At 37.8% G+C, this 21,815-nt stretch overlaps 1 protein-coding gene and 1 long non-coding RNA gene across 2 annotated transcripts in view; both read left to right on the top strand.

Annotated features, from left to right (window-relative positions):
* The window catches only part of LOC133612033 (uncharacterized), a 64,476-nt gene extending 50,593 nt beyond the window's left edge, over positions 1 to 13,883 (top strand). The window contains exons 21-25 of the mRNA XM_072913734.1: positions 358 to 399; positions 492 to 533; positions 11,322 to 11,390; positions 13,674 to 13,721; positions 13,798 to 13,883. Of these exons, the coding sequence (XP_072769835.1) occupies positions 358 to 399; positions 492 to 533; positions 11,322 to 11,390; positions 13,674 to 13,721; positions 13,798 to 13,883 (287 nt within the window). The remainder of the gene's footprint in view (positions 1 to 357; positions 400 to 491; positions 534 to 11,321; positions 11,391 to 13,673; positions 13,722 to 13,797) is intronic.
* Positions 13,884 to 13,889: 6 nt separating this feature from the next.
* On the top strand, positions 13,890 to 16,792 carry LOC140678983 (uncharacterized). The gene is made up of 8 exons (XR_012050566.1): positions 13,890 to 14,065; positions 14,139 to 14,177; positions 14,332 to 14,370; positions 14,702 to 14,749; positions 14,975 to 15,139; positions 15,218 to 15,247; positions 15,321 to 15,347; positions 15,421 to 16,792. It is a non-coding gene; the product is annotated as an uncharacterized lncRNA (long non-coding RNA).
* Positions 16,793 to 21,815: the final 5,023 nt, after the last annotated feature.

Below are 21,815 nucleotides of genomic sequence, written 5' to 3'. Positions count from 1 at the left end.
ATAATGATTAATCTGCATTTAAGCGTTAATTTTGACAGCCCTAGTTTATACAAATAGATTAACCTCCTGAGAACCATTGTCCTCTGCAGTGGACATTTCTTTTTGGTGTATTTTTTTTGTCACAAGAAAAAAAAAATTGTTTCGCAAAACACAAATGTCCACTACAAAGGTGAAGTCATAATTATGAATAATTGTGAGAAATTTGAGGTTATATTTTAAAATGTCAAAAATGTTTCATTAGTTTCTTTTACTTCACTCCTATTACGATGATCTGATACAAAAATGTTTTTGAGGAGTAAAGTAATCAATAAGTAATATGCTGCGCCTAAGTGGGTATTGTGCTATTTTGTCACACAGAGGTGCCAAACGCAAAAGTTGCAGCAGCTCCTGCCAAGAAAGGTAATGCTTTATAATTTTTCACATAAATATACATTTGACATTCTCAAACAGGAACAAAAATAAGACTACAAGTGTGTTGTTTTTTTATGCAGAGGCTCCGAAGAAAAAGCTCAAACCGGTCATCAGGAAAAAAGGTAAGCCCTTGTTCATGTCATTAAAGTAGGGCTGTCAACGTTAACGCATCAATCACAACAAAATTGCGTGATTAATCTGCATTTATACATGATTCATGCGCTATTTATTTTTGATACAATGTTGTCTGTCGATCTGTGTTGGCCCTGCCATGAGGTGTCGACTTGTCCAGGGTGTACCCCGCTTTCCGGCCGAATGCAGCTGGGATAGGTTCCAGCAACCCCGCAACCCCAAGAGGGACAAGCGGTAGAAAATGAATGGATTTATTTATTTTGATTTAATGTATTTGGTCAGTCAATACATGCAAAGATGTGGGAGGAGACTGGTGTGCTTGCTCTCAAATTTCACTTCAAAATAATACTCCACGGGACTTAAGATCAGTGTGCCTTAGGCTGGCCACAATAAAAGGCCACTTGGAAATGTGTAGTTTTGCTTTACTGGGGATCTGGGGGGGTCAGAAAGGCAGTCAGTATCTGGTGTGACCGCCATTTGCCTCACGCCGTGCAACACATCTCCTTCACATAGAGTTGATCAGGTTGTTGATTGTGGCCTGTGGAATGTTGGTCTATTCTTCAATGGTTGTGCAAAGTTGCACATATATATATCCATATATACACATATGTCCATATATATATGCATATATACATATACACATACATATATAAACATACATGTATACATATTTACATGTATACACACACAAATATATACACACATATACACACACAAAAACAAATATATATATATATATATATATATATATATATATACATACATACACACACACACACATATATACAGGTAAAAGCCAGTAAATTAGAATATTTTGAAAAACTTGATTTATTTCAGTAATTGCATTCAAAAGGTGTAACTTGTACATTATATTTATTCATTGCACACAGACTGATGCATTCAAATGTTTATTTCATTTAATTTTGATGATTTGAAGTGGCAACAAATGAAAATCCAAAATTCCGTGTGTCACAAAATTAGAATATTGTGTAAGGCTAATACAAAAAAGGGATTTTTAGAAATGTTGGCCAACTGAAAAGTATGAAAATGAAAAATATGAGCATGTACAATACTCAATACTTGGTTGGAGCTCCTTTTGCCTCAATTACTGCGTTAATACGGCGTGGCATGGAGTCGATGAGTTTCTGGCACTGCTCAGGTGTTATGAGAGCCCAGGTTGCTCTGATAGTGGCCTTCAACTCTTCTGCGTTTTTGGGTCTGGCATTCTGCATCTTCCTTTTCACAATACCCCACAGATTTTCTATGGGGCTAAGGTCAGGGGAGTTGGCGGGCCAATTTAAAACAGAAATACCATGGTCCGTAAACCAGGCACGGGTAGATTTTGCGCTGTGTACAGGCGCCAAGTCCTGTTGGAACTTGAAATCTCCATCTCCATAGAGCAGGTCAGCAGCAGGAAGCATGAAGTGCTCTAAAACTTGCTGGTAGACGGCTGCGTTGACCCTGGATCTCAGGAAACAGAGTGGACCGACACCAGCAGATGACATGGCACCCCAAACCATCACCCAACCATGCAAATTTTGCATTTCCTTTGGAAATCGAGGTCCCAGAGTCTGGAGGAAGACAGGAGAGGCACAGGATCCACGTTGCCTGAAGTCTAGTGTAAAGTTTCCACCATCAGTGATGGTTTGGGGTGCCATGTCATCTGCTGGTGTCGGTCCACTCTGTTTCCTGAGATCCAGGGTCAACGCAGCCGTCTACCAGCAAGTTTTAGAGCACTTCATGCTTCCTGCTGCTGACCTGCTCTATGGAGATGGAGATTTCAAGTTCCAACAGGACTTGGCGCCTGCACACAGCGCAAAAACTACCTGTGCCTGGTTTACGGACCATGGTATTTCTGTTCTAAATTGGCCCGCCAACTCCCCTGACCTTAGCCCCATAGAAAATCTGTGGGGTATTGTGAAAAGGAAGATGCAGAATGCCAGACCCAAAAACGCAGAAGAGTTGAAGGCCACTATCAGAGCAACCTGGGCTCTCATAACACCTGAGCAGTGCCAGAAACTCATCGACTCCATGCCACGCCGCATTAACGCAGTAATTGAGGCAAAAGGAGCTCCAATCAAGTATTGAGTATTGTACATGCTCATATTTTTCATTTTCATACTTTTCAGTTGGCCAACATTTCTAAAAATCCCTTTTTTGTATTAGCCTTACACAATATTCTAATTTTGTGACACACAGAATTTTGGATTTTCATTTGTTGCCACTTCAAATCATCAAAATTAAATGAAATAAACATTTGAATGCATCAGTCTGTGTGCAATGAATAAATATAATGTACAAGTTACACCTTTTGAATGCAATTACTGAAATAAATCAAGTTTTTCAAAATATTCTAATTTACTGGCTTTTACCTGTATACACATGCACGCACGCGCACACACACACACACACATATGTAAATTTACATACAATTGTGCCAAAGTAAACTAAATTAAGGAATTTTTCTTAACTATCAATATCAATACATTCCAAGTGAAAATTAAAATACACCCTCACCACTTCAGTCATATTTTTTGTGCATAAAATACTTGACTTTAGCCCCAGACTACTACTTTGTTTTTCATTGTCATTACTGCCCCTAAGTGGTGGAAAAGTGTATTACAGCTAGGGATGTCCGATAATGGCTTTTTGCCGATATTCCGATATTGTCCAACTTTTTAATTACCGATACCGATATCAACAGATATATGCAGTCGTGGAATTAACACATTATTATGCCTAATTTGGACAACCAGGTATGGTGAAGATAAGGTACTTTTTAAAAAAAATTAATACAATAAGATAAATAAATTAAAAACATTTTCTTGAATAAAAAAATTAAGTAAAACAATATAAAAACAGTTACATAGAAACTAGTAATTAATGAAAATGAGTAAAATTAAGTGTTAAAGGTTAGTACTATTAGCACACACAATCATGTGTGCTTACGGACTGTATCCCTTGCAGACTGTATTGATATATATTGATATATAATGTAGGAACCAGAATATTAATAACAGAAAGAAACAACCCTTTTGTGTGAATTACAACTGAATGCCGCTGCAGCCCATAGGGACCACAGCTGAGAAACAATGGGCTGCGGCCCTATGGTTAAAAAAACACGGCTTTAGATCATACCAGTGGTGTGCTGTCAGGGCTAGCAAGGCCTTCTCCGCTGGCCTAACATAACCAGAAATCATGATCATAATTAAAGAAAAAAAATATTTTTTTTATTTACTTTCCCTAAATATCTAAAAGTATTTATATTCTCTTCATGTCATGTTATGCTCCTTTCAGTGCTGTTGTTTTTAGTTTTAGTTTGTATCCAATCAGAATTCAGCTAGCTTATGTTGCCATGCTGTACCAAATCTGCCAGAGGCCTTCAGAATCAACAATGCGGGCGTCCGTGCACGGGGACATACAGGTGATAGACAGTTGCGATAGCCAATCAGATCACGAGTTGTTGTCAGTAAGGCCTTCTCGATGGCCTCACGTTGAACGTGACATCTACGCATCCTGTGATTGGATACTCATCGGGAACGTTTGAGAACACAGAGTTGAGAGACAGTTGCGAAAGCCAATCAGATCACAAGTTGATGACAGTAGCCTAAGTAGCCTGATGTTGACGAGACTGTGATTGGATATTCACTTGTCATTCCAAAGTGAGTATCCAATCACAAGTTTCAATTTAGCAGGAAGTGTTGCGCCGTAGCCAGACCGGAATAGCAGAGAAGGAGAACAAAACGTTGATTAGGTGACAGATATATATTTGCAAGGCCATTTTCAAGAAGGATATTTAAAGAAAAACTACATCTTGTGAGACGACGTCGGCCAATCCCGGAAGCTAGCTCAGCTGTTCTGGCGATGAAATGCTCACCATTTCCACTCGAATAAGCCGACGACAAGGGGTACCACTGGCTTATACGGCGTCGAATAGTCGCCGTATAGGTCGCTGGTTCAAATCCGGCTCGAAGGACCAAGAAGATGTCAGGTTCAAACACTGATGACATCTATTAAACAGACGAGAAGCAATTAATCATGCAGACAGAGTAAAATTTTGCTCAATTGAGGAAAGAAGTTATTTGGGCCGTACTCTAGATACAGATCCAAACTACGCTCTAAAGTCCAGCCCATGTGCTTCCTCTGTTTATTTGGGAGGACCCTGGTAACATCACTGAAGCTGCTGCTGAAGGAGGTGGGGTAATCAGCAGCCCCAGACACAAAATATGATTATACAAAAATGCAAATGTGCTAACAGTCGTGATATCGCCCTGTCTGTGCTTTGTCTGCGTCACGGCGGTGTTTGGCCTTGGCAGTCATCAGGCCGTTCCTGGACACAGATACTGATACGAGACGACTTCCAATCTTTGGATTTGCAAGTCGTCTCTTTGCACAGATAGAGAAGTACTACTTCAACACAATTGATAATAACTATAGCAACAGCCCTTAAGCATAAGAGTTGTGTGATAATTTTTACATAATTATTCTAACATCCTACTAATTGTGAGTTCAAATATTTAATTTTTTTCACTTTTAATGTCCATCCATCCATCCATCTTCTTCCGCTTATCCGAGGTCGGGTTGCGGGGGCAGCAGCCTAAGCAGGGAGGCCCAGACGTCCCTTCCCCAGCCACTCCGTCCAGCTCCTCCCGGGGGATCCCGAGGCGTTCCCAGGCCAGCCGTGATATATAGTCTTCCCAACGTGTCCTGGGTTTCCCCCGTGGCCTCCTACCGGTCGGACGTGCCCTAAACACCTCCCTAGGGAGGCGTTCGGGTGGCATCCTGATTAGATGCCCGAACCACCTCATCTGGCTCCTCTCGATGTGGAGGAGCAGCGGCTTTACTTTGAGCTCCCCCCGGATGACAGAGCTTCTCACCCTATTTTTTAAGGGAGAGCCCCGCCACCCGGCGGAGGAAACTCATTTGGGCCGCTTGTACCCGTGATCTTGTCCTTTCGGTCATGACCCAAAGCTCATGACCATAGGTGAGGATGGGAACGTAGATCGACTGGTAAATCGAGAGCTTTGCCTTCCGGCTCAGCTCCTTCTTCACCACAACGGATCGATACAGCGTCCGCATTACTGAAGACGCCGCACCGATCCGCCTGTCGATCTCACGATCCACTCTTCCCTCACTGTGACAATGTGTTTTTTTACAATTTAAATTTTGACAGTACCACATAAGATGTTTTAATTGCTGATGCGTTTTAAATGATTTTTAAATGCGCCAGAAAATAACCCGTTTTGTACACTGTTGATGTGGTTCAATACAAGTAGTGCGTAAATGTGTTCCTGTATAGTATTTCTCCATGTGGTGACATAAATTATGGTATTTTTAGAGGTAATCTTTGGAGTTGGACATCTCTGAAGGCCTAAGTGGGAAACTCACGGCCCGCCACTGGATAATACTGATGACAAATTTTGACCAAATAAATGACATTCATTTAAGTAAAACGTGAACAATTTTCATTGTTGACATTCTAACAATAACATTGCATTTGTATCCAAATATTGGAATCTTTTTTGAAATAATCAAAATGATGCAAGTAGTTTACTGCGATTATTCCCAACTCAAGTGTGCTTAATCTTGTTAAAAATGTAATACAAAAGCATTAATATAGACGTTATTTTTAATTTGTCGTAGTATTGGCAGAACAAGTGAGTCCTGCAAGAAACGCCTCCCTGCTGAAGGAGAGAGTCAAAATAGTGCCAATGAAGAAAGGTCTGTGTGCCTTTTTCCCCCTCTTTTCTTGAGTCTTTGAATTCAAGTAAACATTCTGTACATCGATGCAGCTGCAGTTGTCACAAGGCCCATAAAGAAAGTCACGGACGTTACTCCTAAGACTCGTACGCAGAGGTGGGTAGTAACGCGCTACATTTACTCCGTTACATCTACTTGAGTAACTTTTGGGATAAATTGTACTTCTAAGAGTAGTTTTAATGCAACATACTTTTACTTTTACTTAAGTATATTTATAGAGAAGGAACGCTACTTTTACTCCGCTACTTTTATCTACATTCAGCTCGCTACTCGCTACTAATTTTTATCGATCTGTTAATGCACGCTTTGTTTGTTTTGGTCTGTCAGACAGACCTTCAAAGTGCCTGCCTTACTGGTGACGTTTCACTTCGTTCCACCAATCAGATGCAGTCACTGGTGACGTTGGACCAATCAAACAGAGCCAGGTGGTCACATGACCTGACTTAAACAAGTGGAAAAACTTATTGGGGTGTTACCATTTAGTGGTCAATTGTACGGAATATGTACTGTACTGTGCAATCTAATAATAAAAGTTCCAATCAATCAATCAAAAGTGTGAAGGAAAAAAGATACTTGTTTTATTTCAACCGTACCGTCAAGACTGACCGCACATGAGGACGTTCCTGTCTTCACAATAAAAGTGCCGCTCCATCGCGCCTGCGCTTTCAAAACAAGAGTCTCCGAAGCCAGCGTAAACAAGCTAGCAAGCTACGGAGTTTGACGCCAATATATTTCTTGTAAAGTGTATAAAAACGAATATGGAAGCTGGACAAATAGGATGCCAAAAACCCACCACTTTCATGTGGTATTAGACAGAAAGGAGGAACTTTTCTTCTCCTCCATTTGAAAACGTGGATGTTATCATCACTACTGTCTGATTACAATCAACGCAAGTCATCAGAATCAGGTAATACACCAACTTATATTCTAGTCTTCATTAAAGAAAGGAATCTATATGTTAAACATGCATGTATATTCATTAAAACACCTTTAACATGTAAACAAAAACAGCAAAATAAATACTTATAAATGATATACTGTATATATCAATGTATATGTATGTATGTATGTATGTATATACAGGTAAAAGCCAGTAAATTAGAATATTTTGAAAAACTTGATTTATTTCAGTAATTGCATTCAAAAGGTGTAACTTGTACATTATATTTATTCATTGCACACAGACTGATGAATTCAAATGTTTATTTCATTTAATTTTGATGATTTGAAGTGGCAACAAATGAAAATCCAAAATTCCGTGTGTCACAAAATTAGAATATTACTTAAGGCTAATACAAAAAAGGGATTTTTAGAAATGTTGGCCAACTGAAAAGTATGAAAATGAAAAATATGAGCATGTACAATACTCAATACTTGGTTGGAGCTCCTTTTGCCTCAATTACTGCGTTAATGCGGCGTGGCATGGAGTCGATGAGTTTCTGGCACTGCTCAGGTGTTATGAGAGCCCAGGTTGCTCTGATAGTGGCCTTCAACTCTTCTGCGTTTTTGGGTCTGGCATTCTGCATCTTCCTTTTCACAATACCCCACAGATTTTCTATGGGGCTAAGGTCAGGGGAGTTGGCGGGCCAATTTAGAACAGAAATACCATGGTCCGTAAACCAGGCACGGGTAGATTTTGCGCTGTGTGCAGGCGCCAAGTCCTGTTGGAACTTGAAATCTCCATCTCCATAGAGCAGGTCAGCAGCAGGAAGCATGAAGTGCTCTAAAACTTGCTGGTAGACGGCTGCGTTGACCCTGGATCTCAGGAAACAGAGTGGACCGACACCAGCTGGACTGCTGCTGAGTGGTCCAAAGTCATGTTTTCTGACGAAAGCAAATTTTGCATTTCCTTTGGAAATCGAGGTCCCAGAGTCTGGAGGAAGACAGGAGAGGCACAGGATCCACGTTGCCTGAAGTCTAGTGTAAAGTTTCCACCATCAGTGATGGTTTGGGGTGCCATGTCATCTGCTGGTGTCGGTCCACTCTGTTTCCTGAGATCCAGGGTCAACGCAGCCGTCTACCAGCAAGTTGACCTGCTCTATGGAGATGGAGATTTCAAGTTCCAACAGGACTTGGCGCCTGCACACAGCGCAAAATCTACCCGTGCCTGGTTTACGGACCATGGTATTTCTGTTCTAAATTGGCCCGCCAACTCCCCTGACCTTAGCCCCATAGAAAATCTGTGGGGTATTGTGAAAAGGAAGATGCAGAATGCCAGACCCAAAAACGCAGAAGAGTTGAAGGCCACTATCAGAGCAACCTGGGCTCTCATAACACCTGAGCAGTGCCAGAAACTCATCGACTCCATGCCACGCCGCATTAACGCAGTAATTGAGGCAAAAGGAGCTCCAACCAAGTATTGAGTATTGTACATGCTCATATTTTTCATTTTCATACTTTTCAGTTGGCCAACATTTCTAAAAATCCCTTTTTTGTATTAGTCTTACACAATATTCTAATTTTGTGACACACGGAATTTTGGATTTTCATTTGTTGCCACTTCAAATCATCAAAATTAAATGAAATAAACATTTGAATGCATCAGTCTGTGTGCAATGAATAAATATAATGTACAAGTTACACCTTTTGAATGCAATTACTGAAATAAATCAAGTTTTTCAAAATATTCTAATTTACTGGCTTTTACCTGTACATAGTTAAATGTTGTTACCCACATACGAAAAACGAGCAGGCACCTGCTGCATATGCCACAACAGAAGAAAAAAAAAGAAAAGAGATGGACACTTTTACGGAGCGGAGAAGGGACCGAGGCCCCTTCCCCCGAGAGGGCCCCACCGGGAGCCGTAGCTGAGGCGATCCGCGAGAAGGGCCCGACGCACGTCCAGGGTCACTACCGCGCCCACCGCACCGACACCCCGCCTCGTCCGCTTTCGCAGTGCGCTCACGAAAGGGGTGGGGCTCACCCTGGTTGATATAGAGAGCAGGACGGTGGCCATGGAATTTCATTTAAGGTTTGTGATAAACCATCAAACTCATTCGTTAAAAGGACTCTATAGTAATATAAAGCAAATTTTTCTGGACATTATCATGCAAGAAAAGTTTATTTTTGGGATCGCGATCACCGCGTAATGATTTTTAAAGGTTGCATTACATTATTAACTGTCCCATGTGATCAGCCAGTGCGATTGGAAGTCCATGCTCAATTATTGCCTCCGTAAATAAAACTTCGGCATTTATCACATCCAAAGAATCTGTTTGGGCGACGAAAAACGTTGAAAGTTTTCCACTTGTATCGCTAGCAACGGCATTAGACTTGTGTTTTTTTGTCCCAACGTGGTCTTTTACATCGCTAATTCCTCCGTGTCCGATCGAAAAATCTTGTCTGCACAAGGTGCAATTCGCGTAGTTTTCACCCTTTTTTTTTTATTTTATTAATATTAGATATATAACAACGGGCGGATGGCGGGCGGGTGCAGTTCTGATCAAACGTTACATCGGGTGGATGGCGGATGGTTGACGACTTTCTGACGCGGTTGCGGATGAAATAAATTGCCTATCCGCGCATCTCTAGTGGCTATCGATCTGAACAACTCTAAAAGCTATTAAGTACATTTTTTCAGTTGTTTTTATAGAATCCAGGTTAATATTAACATGCTTTTATTTTTAAGCTTTTTTAGCACTAAATACTATGTAATTTGACTTCTGTTGTGGTTAAACACTGCTTTGTGATGAAATTAAAAATTACTATAACATTTGTCTAGAGCAGGGGTCGGCAACCCAAAATGTTGAAAGAGCCATATTGGACCACAGATACAAAAAAGTAATCGGTCTGGAGCTGCAAAAAATTAAAAGCCTTATATAAGTGTTATAATGATGTAAGTGGCTAATTAGCTATATTAGCCTACTATCAAAATGACTATGTGTCGCAGGCTGATGCAAATCTTTGTTGACAGAAATGTTGAAATGTAATATTTATTCTACACATTTTTACAACATTGGAAAACATTAGTAAAAACTTCTCAGAGGGTGAGATAACTCCTGGAAATGACTGTCTTAGAATGGCCAAAGGTATAGATGTGTGTGTCCAAGTTAAAGGAAACGGCAGGCTGTCTTCTTCTAATGGATTTATTACAATCTTTGCAAGCTGGGTAACGTTTGCTGTGGTCTGGAACAACATGGCTCACTAACAACTAACAGAAATGCAGCCATTATTACGTACAAATAATGTGTCATGAGACATGCACATATAAATTAACATAAGTAAAGGAAATTAAATGAGCTCAAATATACCTACAAACGAGGCATAATGATGCAATATGTACATACAGCTAGCCTAAATAGCATGTTAGCATTGATTAACTTGCAGTCATGCACTGACCAACTATGCCTGATTAGCACTCCATAACAAGTCAATACTATCAACAAAGCTCACCTTTGTGCATTCACGCACAGAATAAAATGTTTGGTGGACAAAAAAAGGAGTGGCATAAAACACGTCTTTCTGTGGCAGCGTCGGAGAAAGTTGTACATGTAAACAAACTGTTGAGTCATAGTGCACACAACGGAGAGTTTAAGGGCGGCTGAAATTAGTAGGACAAAACGGCGCTCTCCAAAAACTCATCAGGGAAGCATAAACCCAAACATATTAAACTGTCTGCTTCCTAACAATTAGGAAGGTTTGTGTAGTGTTTGTCCTCCTACAGAAACCATGTTACAACAAAAAAGTTTTTTTTCACACATTTTTTTACCATTTCCATACATTTTTGAAAAAGCTCCATGGAGCCACCAGGGCGCCCTCGAGAGCCGCATGTGGCTCTAGAGCCCCGGGTTGCTGACCCCCGGTCTAGAGAAACAGATCCATTTAAGACCATGGTGGACCAAGGCTTGAGAAGTCGGTCGACATGACTGGTTGTCAACATAAGCGTGTTTTCACTGTAATATTACGCCGCTAGAACTTCTCTACTTAGAACCTGCCCCACCTAAGCCAAAACAAGCTGCAGCTGGTAAAATGAATACATTTATCAAAAACATGATTTTCTTCTTTTTTTTTCTTACAGATGGAGTGGCCACACATAAAAATGCTTCTCTGACCAAAGAGAAAGTGAAAGTGGTGCCACTGAAGAAAGGTGCGTATATCTTCTATTAGGATGATATCATTGAGTTATTTTATGATTTTTTTTATAAAAAGGAGGTTGTCAGGAAGAGGAGGGCTTCCACTAAAGGATACATTATCAGTTTAAATATCATTTGGTGTCCAGTCACCCCCGCGACCTAAAGAGGGACAAGCGGTAGAAAATAGATAGATGGATGGATGTATTATGATGATGTCATTGATTAATGATGTAAAGAACAGACATTAAAGCAGTGTAAGGAACAACAATTCTGAAGGTCCCCCACCTTTGTAAAGTATGATTTATTTTTATAATTTGTATTAAAGTTCTATAAATTATAACTTCTGCACTGAACAGTAATGTAACGCACTAATGTGGGGTGTCCTGGCTGGTCCAACACCTACTCTGTGGATACCATCCATTTATTTTTATGCTAAAATAATTATATATTGTGACTTTATTAAGGCTGCAGCTAACGATTATTTTTCTGTCGATTAATCTATAGATTATTTTTTCGATTAATCGGTTAATCTATAGATTATTATTTTCGATTAATCTGTAGATTATTTTTCCTTTTACCGATTATTTTTTTTATTTAAAATGAAGATGAAAACATAAATGTTGGCCAGTTTTTTCAAAAGGCATGACTTTTATATACAAAAAAAAAAAGTATGGCCACTCAGTCAACATTGACAACAACATGACAAAATATTCTGTAACAATGTAAACATTTAAAACTTTTAACATTTAACAAAATTAAAAGTAGCTTATTTGCTTTTTAATGTGCAAATATAAAAGTAAACATCCAGTGCAAATCTTAATATTCTGCAATAGTATAAGCATTTCTAAAGTAAAAGTATTGCTTATTTTGCTTTAAAATGTGCAAAAATAAAGATAAACATCCAATACAAAAAAGTGCAAAACGAAATATTCTGTAACAGTGTAAACATTTCAACAAAAGTAAAAGTATTGCTTATTTTGCTTAATAACACAACAATGATAGTATGATTAAAGTGAAAGTTAATTGTTGGTTTGTACATAGTATATGTAACTGTTAATGTTGTAAAAGGTATTTGCACAACTAATTAACGTTAGCGTTAAAGAGGAGTGCGTCTTTGTAAACACTGAACAGGCACGCCAAACGCGCCTCTCAGAGCGAAACAGTGTTTTAGTTTATGAATTTACAACGCAGATACAAATGACACATTCATGATTTTGTGTAATGATGACAACGTATACTCACGCGGACGATTGACTAGTTGATGGTGATGGCAAGAACGCTGTCGGGTGTTTTCTTTTCAAATGTTCCTTCATAGCCGTTGTGCTGCTATGATAGGCCATTTCCGCTCGACACAGTGTGCATACAACAACTGTCAAGTGTTTTGCTCTTTTCGCTGTGCTTATCCCACACTTGAAGGGATGTACCAATGCTGAATGTGGCTTCTGGATTTCACTCAAAAGACCAGACCGTAGTTACTTTTTCCTTTTATTTTCCTTTAGTTTGCAACAGTTTTTCCAACCAAGAAACAGCTTCTTTTTTCTTCTTTAGTCTTTTTAGCAGTCTTTAGCAGTGTTAATAGACTTTAGTTTCTTTAGCTGTCATTAGCTGTCTTTAGTAGCCTTTAGTAGCCTTTAGTAGCCTTTAGCTTCTTTAGTAGGTGAAAAACCTTTAAGGACAAAACACCACAAGATTAACATGCTGTAAAAAATCAATCAATTATCAATCCCATAATTTACAACTATTAATTAGGCTATCAAACTCTTAACCATTAAACAAGTGCAAGAAAATGGACACATCTTTTCCCTTTAAGTTAAAACAGATTTTAAATAAATTGTCTCAACATAAATGCACCAAGATACATATAAAATACATTTAACACCAGAAACACAATAGATAAATGCAACAGAAAACCCAATATGCAAATACATAAATACCTAACCAATTAACCACCTATTTAGATACATATTTAAAATCCATATTCAATATAAATATATTATTAATTTAACAGTGAAACACTCAATCTTAAACGCTGTCTACTGGTAGAAAAATGCCCCTTTTTCTACGCCCTCACCAACACAGTTAAATCCAACACTTTAAATTGAGCGACTTCACCCTCCTGATGAAGCAAACTGCTCCAACATTTATCAAACTAAGCAAAGAATATCAACACTAAACAACAGTTACATAACACACTGTGTGTATTTAGCCTCCAGACTAAGCACGCTACATGCACACAACCCCCCCCCCAATACTTAAATTCCTATATTTTATTTGTACAATGATCGTTTTGTCTTCAGAACCAGACGCTGCAAAGGAAAAGGCCAAAGCAGCCGATGAAAAGAAAGGTAAACAATGATAAAAGTCGTATTTTAAACTCATATGCTGAAAAGTATTTTATTTTTTATTTTTATTTCATTTAAGTGTCCTCTGAAGCCGAAGCTGACACAAAGAGGGGAAAGGCCACACCTCTCCTAAAAACTAAAAGTAGCCTCAATTTGTTATATTAATAATGTAATATTATTATACACATAATACAATTGAAAAAATATAAATGATCTGACTGTCTTAAAAATATTATCATACTAATAAATATGTTGTTCAAAAACATATTTTAAAAAAGTTATTATTTTTCATACCACAGTGCAAAAACCCTCAAAAGAAAATATCAAGCCTGCAGCGGTGAAAAAAGGTAGAGGACATTTATTTTCAGTATCCAAAGGTTCTCTTTTTGCATTTTAAATGATTTCCTATTGGTCTCCTAGATACTGAGCTTGCAAAGGAGGCAAAAGTAGCAAAGAAAGGTAAGAAGGCAATAAACACATTGTTTGTGACTTTGGAGACATTATTTAAAAAGGAGGGGGGATGTAATATTACCTTTCATTTTGAATGTGTACTCTATTTTTGAATTGTAATCAGTTTATTTTCTATTCTAACAATTTCATATTTGTCCAACAGAGGCTAAGCATGCAAAAGAAGTCACGGCAGAAAAGAAAGGTGAAGAAAACAATATGCAAAAGCTGATTTATATATAATTTATATATATAAAATACATGTATTTTTTTTGCAATAAAAAGTGTGGAGGTATAGAAGTTACTGTTAATTAAAAATATTTTTCGTTCCTTTTTTTTTTTTGAAACGTTCTTTAATTATAATCATTGTATTTAATTTTTTTTTTTTTTTTTTACAATTTCAAAAAGGAGTAAGGGAGTTGGAAGATTTAGTTAATTTAATTAAATTGTATTCCATTTAATTGTTTTGCAGTATACGGGTACCTACATAATTTTGTGCATTTTAATATTTTTTTTCTACTTCATATTGTTTTTAGCAGAGGCTGATCTTGCAAAGGAGGCCAGAACAGCTGCAGCAAAAAAAGGTAAACAACGCACAAAATAAATGATGTGACTTCCGCCTAAATTGTTATAATTTAAAGCAGGGGTGTCCAATGTCCAGCCCAGGGGCTATTTGCGGCCCACATCTAATTTTTTATCGGCCCACTACACATTTTAAAAACTCCTATCTTTTAAAAAGCATGAAAACTGGAATAAAAGAGCAAACTTTGAAAAAGTTGAAGAATGTTTGTTCTTTTTTGACAAAACAGTGGCGCAGAAGGCAACCAAAGACGAGAAATCGAAAGGTGACAAGCTTAAAATTAGCTTTAACTGCAAAGTGTGCTTTTACTTCTGTTGGTTATTATTAATTCTGTTTTTATTATCACTAACAGAAGGCAGAGTTCTTAAAGAGATACAGGAGCCGGTGAAAAAAAGTATGTGAAATAAACATTTTTGGGGGGAACAAGTCATTTATCATTAGTATTGATTGACTCGTGACACTTGTGTTGTAGATAAATCTGCAAAAGAGGAGCAGGCAAAAGGTAAAGTTTGTTGGTAGAAGATAGTCTTGTGGTGCTTTGTGCTCGTTCAACTCATTCATTCTCATTTCACCAGTCGACTCGGAGGAATTTCCGATGGAGGGTAAGTATGTGGTGACTGATGCATCGACTTCAGGCACTTTTTCAACTGAACGGTCTCACGACTCCACCCACAGACGAGCTGCCCTACTTTCAGTGTTTCTTCGTGGACGAGGACGAGGCCCAGTTTCCCTTTTACGCCTTTTCGCCTCTGCAGATTTAAAAAGTGGACGATGAAAAGGCCATTTGGAATGTGTTTTTGATTTCAGGTTTGGTTGAGCTCTCGTACCAAATATGTACAACCAATGTCATTCCTTTTTTTACAGTTTTGTTTTAAATTACTTTATTTTTAATGACTATAATTGTATTTGATCTTCACTTAATTGTATTTATTTGAATTTAAATTGATTTATTCATTCTGTACTCATATTTTCACATCGAACATCAAATATACTGTTTTTCCACAAAACTGTTGAATGCCTCAGAGCAGGCATGGCATCTGTAAAGCTGAAGTTTACGTTGCCCGGCCCCTATTGGACAAAATACAGTATTTGTTGTTTTTTCCCATATTTATCTGAATTTTTTTTATTTTTTTTCACCCAAAAACACATATTTAAACAACAGTTACAGTCACACACACACACACGTGCTGTCAGTTTTGTTACTTTACCGTCATAAGGAATGACTGTACATGTACTATGTAGTATTTGAGAGCTCCCAAATATGATGGGAAAAAAACTACCTAGAAACATTGGCATTTAATGTCTTAATAAAATCTAGACGCCAATGTTAATGCTGGCGACTAACTAAAAATGAACTATTTTTAGTTAAGTTCCTTCCTAAATAGACCAACTATGCACTACTGATGTATATTACAATAACATCTAAAAAAAAAGATGTCAATACTTGAGCGCCGCACAATTCTGAACTTCATTCAGATTTGCCTTCTTTTAGGCAAGCATCAGAAATGAGGCCTGAATACTGACAAAGACGTGTTGAATACATTTTACTGTCACCGCACATCATTGTGATGGCACTCCAGCTGTGTTTTTGTGGCGGCGGTGCATTGTTTGTTCCAAGCCAGACCGCACCAGCTGTTGTTTATGAAGCTTTTCTATTGTAGTTCCAAATGCTACTGAATGGATGACAGTTAATGTTAATCCTAAATTGACACACACATACTGTAAATCCACTTATCTCTTTTTGGAAGAAAAAAAAAAACCAAGCAGGACACATTTTGTGTAAACGAAGCACTCAAGCAGGCTCAGGCTTGTATGGTTTTTTTTTCCAGAGGAATACTAGTGCACACTTTGCACTTACTGTATGACAGAAAATGAAGGTGTTTCATTAAATATGTTTATATTGTTTGAAATCTGCATGTGTGTTTATTTATGCTCTAAACATGTCAAATGACAAAGTGTAGAAAACAAAGTGATTGTAAATAGAACACTACTGTTGGTAACATTTGACATTGTGCTTGTATTTGACATTAAAAAATGAGCCGTGCAAGTTTTTCTTCTTGTTAAAATTGTGTATTTATCCTTTAACTCTGCTGTTTTTAAAGGACCTACAACAAAAACAGGCAAAAATTCCTTGGCAGTGCTTCTAAAACTTTTTTCACCAAGTACCTCCAAATACCAACATTGAAATACAGTAGCGTAGTAGGCTTAAGTATTAATTAAAAACAAGGCATAGATTTTATTTAACAACTATATTTAATATTTTGGGCCACTGAAACATTACACACAGTTTAAACAGTAACACTATGTTTATATATAGGAAAATAAAACACTGCACTTAATGAATCAAATCTTTGGCGGACCACAATTCGAGAATCACTGCTCTTACTCCATAACTAACATTAAAAATAAATAAATAATTACTTATAGTAGTTATATTTCATATGGTGAGATAAATAACATTATATAGAAAATGAATGGATGGATGAAGTACATTCCGAATGTTCATCATGATTCTTCTTTGAACTTTGTAAACACTTTAAGTTTGAAGAGTTTCTTGAAGTGGTTTACCGTATTTTTCGGACTATAAGTCGCACCGGCCGAAAATGCATAATAAAGAAGGAAAAAAACATATATAAGTCGCATTTTTGGGGGAAATGTATTTGATAAAACCCAACACCAAGAATAGACAATTGAAAGGCAATTTAAAATTAAAGCTGCAAACAGCGTTGTTCGGGCCCGCGTATTTGGCAGGTGCTAGTCCTAAGTGTCCCAATACTTTTGTCTACTTGTAGTCTGAAGTGTCCCAAGACTTTTGTCTAGTGTACCTACCTTGTCTGCATTGTGTGGGCACGTTGGTGCTTCCTGCTTTTGAGCAGCCATCTTAAAAAAACAGCACCGCAGGAGCATCAGTGCAGCGGGTCTTTGAAGGGTCATAAAATCAAAACCGGAGCAGGTATCACAACTCTTTCACCAACTTTTAATCAGAAGGGTTCAATCTCTCTCCTGTGTTAGTTTGAAGCCGAAACAACAAACGCGCTCAGAGGAGATAATGTTTGAAGAAAGGTGACGGGTTTTTACAAAAATGTTGTGTTGAAGGGGGAATAGCAAACTTCCTGTATATTTTTGCTGGGAGTTGTCAATTTATGAAATGTAGGTCTAAGTGAGACCTACGGAGAGGTTTTTGTTTCATGTCTCTCCGACCTTCCCAGTGGGAGTTACAGGCAGTTTAGTAATTTTTTTCTTCCGAGGAGCAGTTTTTTGTGCGTTTAATAAAACAATTGCTGTAGAGCACAATTTTTAAATTTGGGGTTAGGTTTTTTCATTAGAGCACAGTTTTAGCCAGTCCTGATGTGTGTGTTCAGTTTGGTGAGTTTTGAAGCATGTTAAGGGGGTCAAATTACAGCTCAAAGAGGCAAAAGTGACTGTTTTTAGTACTTTTTTGTCTTGAAGGGGGAATTGCCAACTTCCTGTAGATTTTAGCCCGAGAATGTACCATTATGAAAGTTAGGTGTGAGTCAGACCTACATAGAGGATTTTGTTTCATGTCTTTCCGACCTTCCTAGTGGGAGTTACAGGCAGTCTAGTTATTTTTTTTCCTAGGGGGCGCTAGAGCGCAAATTTGATTTTTGCGGTTTGGTTTTTTTATTAAAAGACAATTTTCGCAGGTCCTGATGGGTGGGTCAAATATGGTGAGTTTTGAAGCATGTTAAGGGGGTCAAATTAGTGCTCGAAGAGGCGGCCGGTATAATAATAATAATAATAATAATAATAAAACCTTAGAAATTCAATAGGTCCTTATGTCCCATTGCATAAGGACTCCCTGTGGGAGTCCTTTTGCAATGGGCCATGGCGGGCCCTAATAAATAAAGAATAGTGAACAACAGGCTGAATAAGTGTACGTTATATGAGGCATAAATAACCAACTGGTATGTTAACGTAACATATTATGGTAAGAGTCATTCAAATAACTATAACATATAGAACATGCTATACGTTTACCAAACAATCTGTCACTCCCAATCGCTAAATCCCATGAAATCTTATACGTCTAGTCTCTTACGTGAATGAGCTAAATAATAATATTTGATATTTTACGGTAATGCGTTAATCATTTCACACATAAGTCGCTCCTGAGTATAAGTCGCACCCCCGGCCAAACTATGAAAAAAACTGAATTATAGTCCGAAAAATACGGTATATTAGTACATTGTTTATTTGGTAAATCCATTCCATCATTGAATTCCACATACTGATATACTGAAGGTCTTAAGTGTTGTATGTGCGTACAAATGTTTAATTACATTTGTCTGCAAGATTATATTTCTCTTCTTTAGTTGAGCAGGTTATAGTTTGCTTTGTGCATCATTTTAGCTGTTTGCAAATTCACTATGTCGTGGAATTTCAGTATTTCCGATTCAATGAATGAAGGGTTTCTATGTTCTCTATATCCAACATGATGTATTATTCTAACCGATCTTTTTTGTAACACGGTTAATGAATGAAGTGTACTTTTGTAGTCATTCCCTCATATTTCTGCACAATAACTCAGATATGGTAACACTAGTGAGCAGTAGAGAATATGGAGTATTTTTGGTCTACACAATGTTTTGCTTTATTCATTATTGACATGTTTTCTTGCCACTTTGTTGTATATTTTTTATGTGAGATTTCCAGTTCATTTTATCATCAATCATTATACCTAGAAATGTGGTTTCATTCCCTCTTTCAATTTCTATTCCGTCTATTTGTGTTTGACTTTCCCTTCTACTGTTACCGAATAGTGTTTAAAATACATTGGAAAGTTGGCGCCCTCTCAGCATTAGTGTGAATGTTGCAAACAGCCTCTTTAAGATATAATGCAACACACCTAGTCAAAGATCCTCTATATAGCAGAAAAACTGTACATTAAATTACAGCAGCTAGTGTAGCTCTTTTTAAGTGCCTCCTAAAGATGCTACTCAGAGACCTTGCTTTATTACATACACCCCCCCGTTTAAGACCTATTGCAACAACAGCACTATAACAGAAGTGCTGCTTTTTTTTAGGAATCTGCTGCATCTGCTCTCGTCAAAGATCCTGAGCGCTCTGATTAGTTTTGCAATAGGTATTTAAAAACAGCAAAGATTTTTTATTTGACAGCAGTGCTTTGCGGTTTCTGAAAACCTACTGCAAACACTCAAAGAGTGAGTAGACAGAACATTCCACTGAAGACGATCTTTATCACGTGTCAAACTCAAGGCCCGGGGGCCAAATTTTATGTGGACCGCAAAAGCCTGGAAATAATATGCGTTAATAAAACGCTTAATCATTTCTTACTAAATATATTTGTTTTTTCCCTTTTGACACTGAAAATGATGTACTCCATGCAATTGCATCCATCCATTTTTCTACCGCTTGTCCCTTTTGGGTTCGCGGGGGGGGTGCTGGAGCCTCTTAGCTGCAGTCGGGCGGAAGGCGGGGTACATCCTGGACAAGTCGCCACCTCATCACAGAGCCAACACAGATAGACAGACAACATTCACACTCATATTCACACACTAGGGCCAATTTAGTGTTGCAATTGCATATATTTTAAAATTCAATAATATCAAAATCAAATCATGTACCGGTATTCCAAAAATATTTCTTGTTAAAATAAAGATAAATACTGCACTTAAATATCTGCTCGACTTATGATTTAAAAGCAAATCATCAATCAAATTGTAGACTGTAAAATTGCCAATAGATTTTACCGTTAAATTCCGCCGACTGGGTTTTTTTTACCGTAAAATCTACTTTGGTACCGTTTTTTTCCCCATATACAGTAAGACAATGAAACATTAAAAAACAAACAAAAAAAACATTAAAACAAGATTTTACGGTAAAAAAATAAAATAAAAATTGCTTAAATTTTACCGCTAAAAACAGTGGTATTGTTTCTCCATTCCATTCTATTTATTCCAAAACCCACTGCGTTTACTGTAAAATTCTGGGGACTGAGCGGCCGTTTGTTAAAGTAAAATTTAAATATTTTTTCTTAAAATAAAGATAAATACTGCACTTAAACATCTGCTCGACTTATATCAAAACAAATTATCAATCAAATTGTAGACTGTAAAATTGCCAATAGCTTTTACCATTAAATTCCCCCGACTGAGTTTTTTACCGTAAAATCTAATTTGGTACCGTTTTTTCCCCATATACAGTAAGACACTAAAACATTAAAAAACAAACAACAAAAAAACATTGAAACAAGATTTTACGGTAAAAAAACAAAAAAAACTGCCAGCTGTTGCTTAAATTGTACCGCTAAAAACAGTGGTATTGTTTCTCCATTGCATTCTATGTATTCCATTTTTCTATAATGCTGTAAAAAACTGCTTTTACTGCAAAATTCTGGTGACTGAGCGGCCGTTTTTTAAAGTAAAATTTTTATATTTTTTGCAGCTTATGCAAAAAAAAAAAAAAAGATTGTTAATGTATTATATATATATATATTTTTTTTTTTTTTTTTTTTTTTTTTTTTAATATATATATATATACATACATATATATACACACACACACACATGTATATTCATATATTACTCATTGTTAAAAGCGGCCCATAACTGCGATGTGGCCTCAATGAAAACGAGTTTGACCCCCCTAATCTAAGTGATTGTCCTAGAGGTCAGAGGGGTTACTTGAGGTCACTTAGCTGTGCTGCTGACACAGATTCCAACAGAGGAAACTTCCCCGCTCCTTTGGGAAGATTAGCGCCAGCAGCAACACTAAACTAAACACAGGACACATTTACGCCTACTTCCACTCGAGTTGGCACATGTTGATTGCGCACACACAGACTGATTTTGGGTTGCAAACACAAAAACACTGCATGACTAAGCAGAGGCGAATATTGGCAGCCGCGACCATTACGTGTCACGCCATGCACTGCGAGGGTTGGCCCACGCCGATCGAATGTTGCAATGACACTGCCAGCCTAAATCTGATTATCCCTCCTGCAAGCTGGCGGTGACATCAGCCCATGACATGTCATGTCATGTCAGCGCCGGGAAAGAGGTTACAGGGACCACCCTGTTCCTGTTACG

This window comes from Nerophis lumbriciformis, linkage group LG08, assembly GCF_033978685.3.
Source record: "Nerophis lumbriciformis linkage group LG08, RoL_Nlum_v2.1, whole genome shotgun sequence".
NCBI lineage: Eukaryota > Metazoa > Chordata > Actinopteri > Syngnathiformes > Syngnathidae > Nerophis > Nerophis lumbriciformis.
The sequence above is the reverse complement of the archived record's forward strand: the minus strand, read 5'-3'. Positions and strand labels throughout refer to the sequence as shown.